Consider the following 12,538-nt stretch of genomic DNA (forward strand, 5'->3'; position numbering starts at 1 on the left):
CTTTCATGAGTGTCTTTTTTCTTGGGTCTATTCTAATTAGGATTTGTCAAAACTAATTAGAGCATACAAGTTTATTATCAACCTGTTATACAGTTTCATGCTTCTAAAGAAAGTAATTCTCTCAAAATCTTCCAAGTTATTATAATGCTAAAATTAAAAACTGAGGTATACACAATATGAATAAAACATATCAGTATGAAATCATTATTAAAGTCTACTGTAAACCCAAAAGGATACAAATTGTCACCTAACATTTCACTGAGCAACTTGAAAGCAGGGGAATTGACTCCAATTTCATAAAACTTGATGTAAATATAAGAACACCTATTTAACTGCTGTTAGATACCCTGAAAACATTATGCAGCTCTATGAAAGACTATTATATGATTCAGTTTCAACACAGCTGGTTCATGGTTGTGGCTCAGCCTATGAATTATATTTTTAATACATATGTCCTACCAATAATAGAGATGAATTATGATGATTATGATTATGTAATATAGTATTGATATATTAGAAAACAAAAATAAGAACAAAACAACTACTGTCCAAGTAAGAGCACATGCTGGAAGAAGCTGTGACAGAAGAGGAAGATTTAAAAGCTTTCAAAGGCAGAAATATGCCTAAATACGGGCTAAACCCTCACTTCAAAACCCTATTAGCCTTAAAACCAGTGAGCTCTTCCTGCTAAATGATACCATACAAATAGCAAGCCTTTTAAACCAAAGACACTTTCTGCATAAGGTAATTCAGAAAAGCCAGCTCAACGTTCTGATTCATAGGAATAAACACAAAACCTCTGAATGCCTTTGCAACAACACTAACTTCCCCTGTTTTATACATGTGTTAAGGTGTCCCATTTCAAAGTGGAAAGTCAATGGATGTATGCAGGGCAAATACTGGATATGAAAAACTAATGTTTATACCGTTGTATATATATTCTATTCAATTGAGAAATTAGGAATCTTGTTGAAAACGCTGCTAATGAAGAAGAAGCAAAAATACTGGAAATTGAAAATAATTTACCAGCATTTAATCATTATGAAAAATGATTATTAAATATGTCATGAAAGATAAAATTATTTAACAAGTTGAAAAGCAGTGTGGTAATAAATCTGATAATTTGGAGCAGCCTCCTGAATTTAATAATGAATTCTGGAAGTTAATCAACTACCAAAACAGAGCTAGTGTATTTAATCTCTGTATTTCAAACTAGAATAGATAAATTTCCCTTACAAAGACAACAGATTAAAAGAAAGTGAGGAACAAATATGAAACTTCATAATAAAATCATATGATGTGCACTGACTTCTAATTAGTTAAAACTTAATAAGATTTATAAGCAGCTACAAAAATGGTCATGGTTGGATGACAAATATGTTCCTGCAAGTAAGATAAAGACATTTTGCAGTATTCTTCCAGTTTAAATACCACTGAACATTTACATGCTGAGCTAATTGAGCCATTAATCAAGCCTTCAGAAATTATTTTGCTATTGCAACTCAGTATTAATAACCAAATCCATAGAGGATCAGCCTCTTATTTACAGGATCAGGAAATCATAATCGAAGCGGCTTGGAAGTGACTTCCAGAGGTCATCTGGTCCAGCCTCCTACCCAAAGCAGGGCTCCCACCAGCACCAGTGGCTCAGGTTAGCTGTGGCTGTGTCTCCTCAGTGCCCAGAGCTCTGATGGAGCTCCAGCACCCCCAGGCAGCCTGTGCCAGTGCTGCACCACCTCCCACTGAGGAAGCTGCTCCTCATGTCCAGATGGGATCACCCATGCTGTGATTTGCAGCCCTTGCTGCCTCACCTGCCCCTGCAGAGGAGAGTTGGGCTCTGTCATGTCTGTAACTGCCCTGCCAGCAGTTCTGGGCAGTTCCCAGATGCCTTCTTGGCTGTCTCTTGGTGGGAGTCAACAAAGCCAGCTCCTTCAGCCTCAGCTCACATGTGTCCCATATATTGACACTTTTGTGATGGACCCCATTCCCTTCCTCACATCTCTCTTGAATTTGAGGGTTGTTGGCCACCAAACTGAGCACAGCTTTACAGTTGCAGCCTCAACAGTGCCAGGCAAGATAGAATAACTTCCCTCAATCAGTAGAATTTTTTCTGTTCAGGTTCTCTTCTGGAATAAACCCTCCTGTAGGTGAATTGGATTAGTGCAGAAAAAGTGAGTGACCAAAGTAGATTTGTGCTTCTTTGATCTGTGATTCAACTGCAAGCCTTTTTCTTGCTCTTGAGAGAAAAAGTACTCTTACCTCTTGAGTACTTTTACATGTCCCAAAAATGTATGAAGAAAGTTGAAATAGGTGGCAAGGTTATGCTAGCACAAAGGGATAAAGGCACTTGAAAAAGATCTTGATGCCTTGTAGTTAATCATTCCAGAATTTTCAAAGTGGACATAATACTAGATTTGAGCTTTGCCCAGAAGACCTTTAGCACATTTGAAATGGCAGAACTGACCTGGAGATAAGGAAAATGGTCATTCTGGTGAGGTCACACTGTTCTGGAAGGGCACAAAAGATGTGGTTAGTTATACCAGCAAGACCCTGAAAGATGTGCTGGTCAAACGGGAAAAGGGAAAGAGTGTGCAAACTGAGTGTGCAAATCATGTCTGAGTGAATCATGTCTTCAATCTAGACATGATCCTGGGCCCAATTTACCATGCTTTGACTTCAGTAGAATCTTTTTATAGACAGGAAAAAATAAAAACAAATTACCTACAAAGACTGCAACCTGAGAACCAGAAAGTCATAAGGAAACACCAGAAACTCTAGAAAACTTGAAAAAATTCCTAGAGACAGCACAGTAAATCAGACTGTGAGGTGACACCCAATTAACATAAATGCTATTCAGTCCAGTTTCTCCCAACAAGGAAGGTGCATTGTTCAAGCAAAGGCATGAGTTTGCAGGGACCCCTGACTCATTTGTCTGGAAAAGACAAACCAGATGTCCCTCAAGGGACTGAGGAATGTCAAGTGACTTCAAGTAACTAAAAATCCTTCTGGTTACTGATCCCTACAGAGAGTCAAGAAATTTCTCCAAGTTGAGCTCATGCCCTGACATTCAGGGAAGCAGACATCCCCCTCAAGCCGAAGGGTAAACTCCCAAAGGCAGGAGTCAGTCTGGCTCTCTTGGATGGCTAGACTCTCTCTAACATTAAAAAAAAAAAAAAAGGGGGGGGGGGGCTAAAGAGCCCCGAAGAACCCTAACACAATATATAAACACTAAACTCTTACCAAAAAGTTCCAAATGTGACTAGAATAACAGGTAATTTATTTTTCAGACTTTGAATATAGCATGGCATTTTCCAACATCAGTCAGGACCTCTATGTCTCACAGAACAGAAATTTCCAAATTTTTAATGCTTTCCTTTTTTCCTTTTGTTTAAACAAAGTCAGAAATGAATGGAGCTGAATGAGCCCTCTGGGTCAGTTAGAGTGATCCCTTCTGCAACGCAATGGTCCCCAATACTGGTCCTTGCTCTTTTCACTTCTGGCAGGAAACTCATTGTCTAATTATGTTTTTAAGTTAACATAATGTTACATGCAATAACTCCTTAAAGGGACATGATATTGTCCTTATAATCCAAGAACTGAAAAGGTAGTCCATATATGGAGTCCTTTGTAAAAAGGAAATGTACCAACAGATAAACAATTCATCCCTTTAATCTTTTTGTAGTTTTTCCCTCATTTCAGAACTGATGATCCTTCATTAGATAACAAGTCGAAAGAGTGATGCCTAAGGAAACACCTTAGAACCAGAACAACAGTGAAAGGCAGCTTTTTAGTAAAAACATCTTTTTTATGAAGCAATAGAGATGGCTAAAGATACTGAGATAATGAAGACTGAGGAAGTACAGTCTTGAAAACTTGTGACTAAAGAAGAATTACAAGATATGCAATTACCCATACTACATGCTGCCTCTCTTCCTGTTCAGGTGAACAGTTATCAAAGCTGCATTTAATTTCTTGTTCTGTGCAATCTTTATCTTCTCTTGCCTCACCTGCCAAACCCCTCTTTACTTCTCAAGTCACAAGAAGCTTAAGAAAAATCCAACATAGGAACTCTTCTGTATAGTGTTCCAAAATTCACCCAATTTCTGTAAAAGCTTTTCTAAAAAATACCCAAGTAAGTCTGAACATTGCTAAAGTAAATTTGTATTTCCTCAGAACAAGTATTCTGTTACAGGCTGCTTCCTCTATGTATGCTTACCTATGACTTTAACCTTCCTCATGGAAAATTCTCACTGACTTTACTGGGAGTTTTTCAGAAGAAATGAACATTTCATATTGCTGTGAATCCCAAACCAGAGTGGATTTCTTATCCACAATGTCTTCTATCATAAATTGACTCTGAATTTTTATGAAAAAATGAGTGGCAAAAGTATTTCAACACAATATAGGAAATCTGGAAATCATTTTCAGAAACAAAATAGTCATGCTTAACATTTGTTTTTAAACTATCAATGAAGAATTGCATTTTCAAGTGATGGTAACCCAGTCAAGGTCAAAGGAAATGCCTCAATTTGTTTCATGTGACATGGACATTCCTATTTTGTTAAAGGTGGAATTTTCCACTGCATATAACCCCTTCAGTATATATCAGTATTCTTCCCAAGAGGGGAGACATTAACTTTTCATGCAGTAGTTTGGATTGATGCATTTTGTAAATGAAACATTTCAAAGACTCTTTTTGGAAATGCCCCAGGGAGAATTGAAAATTTAATAAGTTGATAAATGCACCTATAAAGATCCACATAAAATAGAAATGTCATCTTCATTAGTTCTCTACACCTGTGCAAAGTCAGATGTACCAACCAACAACCAGAATAATGGGATTTTTAAAGCTTCCTTCTTTTGCATAAAGGACTGCAAGAGGTGCTTAGGAGAAAAAAGAATCTAGATTGGGAAAGTCTGATGCTAATAATTCAAATGATCTTGAGACTCCATTGATTACCCAATTTAGGCTAGCTAGGAATCTAACATCTCCTGATTAACTTGCTGTCATGATGAGCTGCTCTTAAAGGAAAGAATAGATCTGCCTCATCTGCTCCACACACACACCAGTATCATATGGAGAGGCAGCAAGCCAAAAGGGTTGGGCCACCTCCTTAAGGTCCAAATGTTACAGAAATGGCCAATGAAAATGTTAATTAAAGAATAAACTGACCCAGCTGCTGCACAAACTGGCTCCATATCCTGAAAGGTTTAGAAAGCAAAGGTTATCTCTAGAGTCTAAAGAGCTCGTTACCTGATGTTTTTGGGGATCAGTAGGACCGTGGGAAAGTGCAACACCTGGAAGGTGCCCATCGCCAGGAGGTTTCCCTGCCTCGGTGCCAGGGGAAACGTGGGATGTGGTCAGCAGCTGAGCACTGATGGGACTGTAGCCATTGGAAGGCTGATGAACGTTGCTTGAGGCAGCAGCTACTTCATCTTCATCACCAGAGTCCGTAATCAGGATAAACTCAGCCTTAAAAAGGTCATTCTCCTGCATTTCTCCTTTGCTTGAATGACACCCCAGGGGCGGGAAAGCCGTTCGGGTGCTGCCTGCACAGACAGTGGACACACAGCCTTGTTTGGCCCCACTCTTTAAGACCAGCTCATCAGAGACTGCGTCAGACTGCAAAAGACACAAGAAAAAAGATCCCAATTAACTGCATTTTATTTGTGTTCCCCAAATTGTGAAGTGATTTTGGCTTTAGGTAGCGGCTGTCTCTGCACCACCAAAAGTGCAGTAGGCAAATGAAGAATTTAGGCATGAGTACACAGCAGAAGCCACTTCCCCGGGGAGCCCCAGCTTCCAGCCCCCAGCCAGTGCTGTGGGGGCTGCCTTCCCAGCAGCTCACAGAGCAGCAGGGGGCTCTGAGACAGTGGTGGCCCCAGACAGGGCTGGCACAGGGGCCGGGAAAGAGGGTGCAGCCGAGCCGAGTGAGCTGTCACACCGCGCCACGCCAGACACGGTGGGAAGGCACCCCGGCCGCGGGATCCACGGAGCAGACAATGCTCCTCAGAGGAGTCTGACAGACAAATCTGGGACAAAACCTATACATATTAATGAAGAAACAAAGGCCCTTAAGACAAGGCATTCTTCGAAGAGAGCAAACGGACTCAGAGGTCAGAGAGCTTTGCTGTATGCTCAAGCTTCGCTGCACAGACCACAATTGTTCCTCGTATTTTCTGCAATTTCCACATCCAGTATGTCACTTCTCAAGCATGCTTCAGATGAAAGCAGGAATAGGGCAGACTGCACACATGACACACATATCATTAAAGCATTCAGTATCGAAACTGCTATTGTGAATCATGTTTCCCTCAGAGGAGGAACCAGGTAAATGAATAGACATATTGTGTACTGCAAGAGGAAGCCTACAGATGGGGCTCATATTTGAATGCTGCTTGAGGAACACAGTAATTACAAATTTCCACTTCACTGGCAGCTCCATGAGTCCTGGAGCTCAGTTCTTAGAAAAACTTTTGGACCACAAAGGGGGATATCACCCCTATGAGTTTGACAATGTTATTTTGATAATTTGATGTTGGCTGTCAAAACATTGTTCAAGGTCTAGACATTTCAGAAGAAGGACTAATCTGTGCTATGAAGGCCTCACAACTGCATCAACTGTCAGAACAGTTTCCTTTGACTACAGAGAAACACGTGGGGAAGAGAAACACAGGAAGACCTGATTCTGCTTTAGCCTGGGCATTACTTATAACAAAACCAATACTGAGCAGCTGGAAATGTAACTAATTAGTTAAACCACCTGGGAATAATATTCCAGTGAATGTCTCTTCAAATACATCCATCCTTTGCCCAGACCTAACCCCTTTTTCAACAGATAGGTCATTGAAATGCTGGAACATGTTCAGGTCAGAGGGCTGTGAACTCCTCTGAAAATTTTACTACATGGCAAAGCACCCAGAACTGCAGCCCCAGCAATGCCCCAGGGAAAGAGCTGTTACACAAAAGCAGAATTGCCAGAAGCACTAATATTAACCTGAGGATTGTGGTAGCCTTTCAAGCAGCATGGAATAAAATAACACATTAAGTGTTGTGTGGCAGGAAAGGAACAAACAAAGGCTTGACTAAAGGAGGGAGAGCCAGGAATGTTGTGCAGCTGGCTCCACTGTTGCAGGAAATCACAGGGACAAGTTTTCAAAAATCAAAAGCTCACTTCCACTTTGATGCATTACTATGCAGCTATGAAAGGAATTGGCACCTTTCTGGAAGCCACAGCACTGGCACTTGCTGAAACCAGGATCCAGTGAACAACTCCTGGTCAATTCCCTTGTGATAACACTCCTTGCACACCACCCTTGCTGTCATGAAGATCTAGAAGGAATCCCCCTCTGCCATTGCATGACTGACAGAGCACAGAATTGAGATGATCAAGGGTTTCCTTCCAATATAAAGTCTGCCAAAGGCAAAGCAAGCTACTGAGCAGACACTTGCCTTCTCTTGCACAATGATTCCACATCTTGGTAATTAAACTAAGCACAAGCCAAGAAACCATTCAGGGGAAAGGGTTTCAGTTCAGCAATGCTCAGAATAAAATTTTCTTTATCTTTTGAAGAAGTGTAAAAAGTAATGCAAACAAAAATCTACCTTATTTACAATGTTTTGGTTGCTCAGATCCTTTGGTTCCTCTGGAATTGTCACAAGGAACTTAGAGATATCCACAACCTCAAAATGAGTTGGAAGCTGTCCAATGGATGGTATGAATGTGAAGGTCAATGGTTTGGTCCCAGATTCTTGAGAAGAGACCTACAAAACACAAAATTAATTCATCTTCTTTATCCAAATAAAGACAATTTTTATCAGAATTGAGATAATATGAGTAACATGAAATAATGAATTTATATAACTTACATGTCTGTTTTTAAGTCTGCCTGTCATTGTTTTGGTGAGGTTTTTTAACTGGCTAATTGAGTATTAAAGCCTTATTTAACAGACAAAACACTGTCTTAGTTGTACTCATCAACATTCTCTATATTCTAGTGGTTTGGCTCAGCAGGCAGGAGAACTTCTGTTTGATAGCTTGCTATTCTTTCAATTTTCCATAACAAAATCAGGAAACCATATTTATTCCATTTCAAGGCTGTTTTCATCTTTGTTTAACTCCACTTTAGTAGAACAAAAATTCAATTATACCAGTGTATCTGGGCAAATTACAGCCCCTAGAGTATTTGCTTAACAAAAACCAAATTGGAAAATCTTATTGCTCTGAAAAAAAAAAAAAAAAAGCAAAATATGTTCACATTTTCTAATGCAAATGCAGCTAATTCTGAGCAATATCAGAAATAAATTGCAATTTAAGTATCTTCCCCATTTTCTTTGGGCTTCCTAGCCACATACACCAACTAGTTGTTTGTCTGTCTGCTTGTTTATCCTTCCCCCTGTTGCCCTTTCAGTAGTGTATATAGGGCCTGAATGCATCAAAGACAAGAGAGACTAAATGAAGGCAATTTCACCTAAATGTTTGATTTTATCACAGTGCTCTCTGATCACTTGAATCCCCTTCAGAGGAGATAGACCAGGCAGAAGAAGTCCACATCATCATACAACTCCCAGTTGCTTTGCCAGATATCAGGAAGAGGAACTGCACATGCCTTCACCAGGTAAATAGAGGGAGCCACACCCAAACCACTGAAGCTGACACGCTGACTTCCCCACTACTTGTTGGTGTAAAAAATTATTTTTTCTGATTCAAAACTATGAAGTACATTGATATTCCTTTGTTATATCTTATGTAAATCTGATGGCTGTTAATCATCTTTTCAATGAACTCTAAAATGCAGAAGGTTGAACTGTATTGAATCACACAGGAAAACATGATTATTGACTCAGCTTTTTTTCTTTTGCTTGCTTGCTTGTTTGAAGTGAAACAAATTGAAGAGCTATGACTCTCATTATGCTTCTTTGTAATTTGCATCCATAAGTAAATAGCAATTATGGAACAGAGCAGAATTATGGTTTACATTACTTGATCATCTTGTGGCTGGAACATTAAAATGATGGACACAGATTTCCAGTTTTAAAAAACTCTAGGCAAATATTAGTTACTTCTACTAACTGCTGTCTCCTGGATTGCTTGGGCAAAACAGAGGCAGGTTATATGTAGAAATGTTGTCAACTGCTCTTTCCTCTGCAGTTTGGAACAACTGTGCTCTCTCAGACACATCCAGGTGTGCAGGTACAAGGTGCTCTCCTACTTTTACTTCCCCCTCCATTTCCCACAAGTGACCAAGCACTGGAATAAATAATGCATGGCCTGAATCAACACTGAAATAATAACAGCTAAATGCTGCACCATGCCAGGAGCTCGGGATGTTATTTTATGTGAAGGAGAAACAACAGTTCTGTCCTTGTCTCAGGAGCTAAGGTACTTGAGTCTGATCATTGCTTTTCATATCAGAACAACATAGCTTTTAAATATTATTAGCCAGCACAATGAGCACTTAGTCCTTGCACCTGATCCAAGCCAGCCGAGTACCATCAGTACTCAAGGACACTCGCTGGCCAGCGGCTGCCACTCCCCATGGCACAGCCAGGGATGGAGCCTCCAGCCCAGCACCTGCTGCACCCAAAGGTGCCTTCAAGGGGCAGGATTACCTGCACACAGGCAGGAGCATCACATCAGCATCAGTGATTTCTGTACAGCTAACACAATTCACTGCAGTCTTACGCCCTACCTGGCTCTACACTAAAATCAGCTAGAGGTGGCCTTTGCTTTCCTGGAGACCTGTAGTTCTGCTTTCATCTTCTCTCTCTAATTGGGAAGTGCAGCTGATGACTTTGACTACCTTGGTTGCCTCTAAAAACATCTTCCCCCTCTACCTCACCCTTTAGTCATGCTCTTGTTTTGACACTTGACAGCAGCTGTTCTGTATCACTGGACATTTTTGAGTCAGAGTGCAAAATATTCCTTATAAAAGAAAAAGGAAGAGAGGGAATAAGTGTACAAAGAGCAAGCCCAAACACAAACAGATTTGTGGCAAATTCCAATATAATGTATCAGCACTGCTAAACTCCCACTATTTTATCTGAATATTTGTAACGAGAAAATGCAAACAAGAAATTAGACTAGAGGCTCCAGGCTGTTGCACAGTAATGGAGATATCTTGATATCACCTTATTTTGTATGTGTCTTACCCTGCACTTCCAATTTTATTGCTTTGGTGGAAAAATTACAGAACTCACAAAGTAAACCTTGCTGTCTTTGGCCTAAAGACATTGTGGAAATAATCACCAAAATTGCTTGCAAGCTAAAACTATGATTGGAAAATACATAAAAGTAGACAAACAAGTTTTTTTTTTTTTTCGGGGGGAGATGCCATCAAATCATGGCATTATTTATATTCCCCTAGTGTATATTATTTTCATGAAGTTTAGAAGCATACACAAGCAAATACAATTACTGCATTTCAGACAGTTTCAAGTTGCTAGGTACTGCACTAGGCAGTGACAGGTCTGTGCTCCTCTTAGTTTCACTCATAGCAATTGAGAAACAAGTACTTCCAGCAGGTAAAACTGGTCACACAATCTAAGCTGCTTCACAGAAACCTAGACAAGCAAATATCACATGACTAGCCAGAAAACACAAGCATCGCCACTGAGGGAAAACAAATGAGAAATATTTGTGGCTTTGAATTATTTTTAAGTGCTTACTTTCATTTTGCATATTTTCTTTTAATATCAAAAATACTTTGACATTTTAAAATTTAAATTTTCATTTAACAATGTGAAGCAGAAGGAACTGTTACGTACTATTTCCTTCTTTTAGGTAGAAAAAAGATTTTTGCACCTTTTTTATATACTCATCTCATTTACCATCTCTCTCTTTGGCTGATATTTCTAGCCTTGAAGAATTGAAAAGAAATGAAGAGGCTGGACCTCCAGTGCTTCATTACATCTGTTAATAGCCACTCTGATATGTGGAGGTAAACAAAAAAGAAAAAAGCTTAAAATTCAAATATATATAAAAAAATATATTAAACTTCTTATCATCTTTTCTCTGTAATCAGTAGTAACAGCAGAGGTAATTCAATATCATACATTCCCTGCTGCTGAAATTCACTTGAATCAATACAGTTACAGTTGCAGAAAAATATGACATCTATTGAATTCAGTACTAAGGAATGTGACATCTATTGAATTCAATACTAAGGAATTCTGGTTTATATTACATAATTAATCTTATGCACATGAAATAACTGATTGTTTATAATTGCAGCCTTCATAATAATTAGCTTTTTGAAAATTAAAAAATATAGAGTTTAATATAAATAACCTTTGAAAATCCATTGGTGTCTATTGGCAGCTACGTAATATATGGCCAAAAAAGCTTCAAAATGAAAAATTTATTCTGGATGACTTCCATGAGCTCCTATGTCATCAATTTACAAACAGGTTTGTTGCATAATTAATACCATCAATTTACAGCTGCCCTGGGGATAGTAACTTAAATCATATTAATTATTGTTTTCATTACCACAACTTCTGTAGTCCTTAGTTGTAGAGCCCATTTTTATTGTCTTGGTTACCTTATGAACACAAACAAACACTTCTATTTAATCTCTCATATGCTCCATATGCATTCAGCATACTGCCTATTTTGTAATTTAAATAGAGGTTCTATTGTCAGTGATTGCTTCTCAGGACTTCCTTCTGGAATACAGATTGCTAAAGTGAAATTCAATATGCTGGTTCACGTTACCACTTCTTCCACTGATTTGTTAATGTAAGTCATTCTATTAATAAAACAACACCCTGAGAAAACCTCATTCTTGAAACATCTAGTTCTTCCTTTGAAGATATTTATTTGTTAAAAGGACAGAAAAGGAAATTATGAGTAAATAACAGCCAAATAACAAGTGTGTACATCATGAAACAGAAACACTTTGACTGAAGTACTGTTTTGGTCAGAGCACAAATTCACATGCCCACAATTCTTGAGTGATAAATATAACTCTGACACTTAGAGAGAGCACAGTTCTCATTCACCCAGCTAGGGAGAGGGGCCATCCAAAAACAAAGCCTGAGTTCTGCAATCTCTCCTTAAACTCCTTTTCTATGTCCAGACTAAAGTCAAACCACAAAGAGACATTGCCTCCTCCTAGAGACAGAGGAAAATCCAGTCAGATGGAACTATCAGTGAATGAGATGTAAGAATCTTTAGCCTATCTTCATATCCTGACTCATTATAGCTATCACAGTAACCTAATATGGATTAGCTGCTTATTGTGAAATGAGCTCTGGCTTTTCTAAAACCTTTTACAAACAGCAGCAGATCATCATTTGAACAGCAGCTTTCTCACTGTGAAACTTCAGAGGAAACAGTTAAACCCACTCCAAAAGTCCAGAATGAAATTACAGTCAGGAGGAAGTTTGTGCCAAAGTTCTCAAGGATAACTGTGGTCCAGAAGCTTCCCCAAGCTTTGTGATGTGCCCATTTTATCACCTTCAGCAAATCGTTTGTGCTTCTTTCATTACATCAACACACACTCAAATGCAGACAAGTATCTCTTGAAAATTAAT

At 39.0% G+C, this 12,538-nt stretch overlaps 1 protein-coding gene across 1 annotated transcript in view; it reads right to left on the reverse strand.

Annotated features, from left to right (window-relative positions):
* Positions 1 to 12,538, reverse strand: part of MLIP (muscular LMNA interacting protein) — a 101,800-nt gene that overhangs the window by 53,794 nt on the left and 35,468 nt on the right. The window contains exons 2-3 of the mRNA XM_050973066.1: positions 7,607 to 7,765; positions 5,255 to 5,623 (exon numbers count right to left, since the gene is read on the reverse strand). Of these exons, the coding sequence (XP_050829023.1) occupies positions 5,255 to 5,623; positions 7,607 to 7,765 (528 nt within the window). The remainder of the gene's footprint in view (positions 1 to 5,254; positions 5,624 to 7,606; positions 7,766 to 12,538) is intronic.

This window comes from Serinus canaria, chromosome 3 (genome assembly GCF_022539315.1).
Source record: "Serinus canaria isolate serCan28SL12 chromosome 3, serCan2020, whole genome shotgun sequence".
Lineage (NCBI taxonomy): Eukaryota > Metazoa > Chordata > Aves > Passeriformes > Fringillidae > Serinus > Serinus canaria.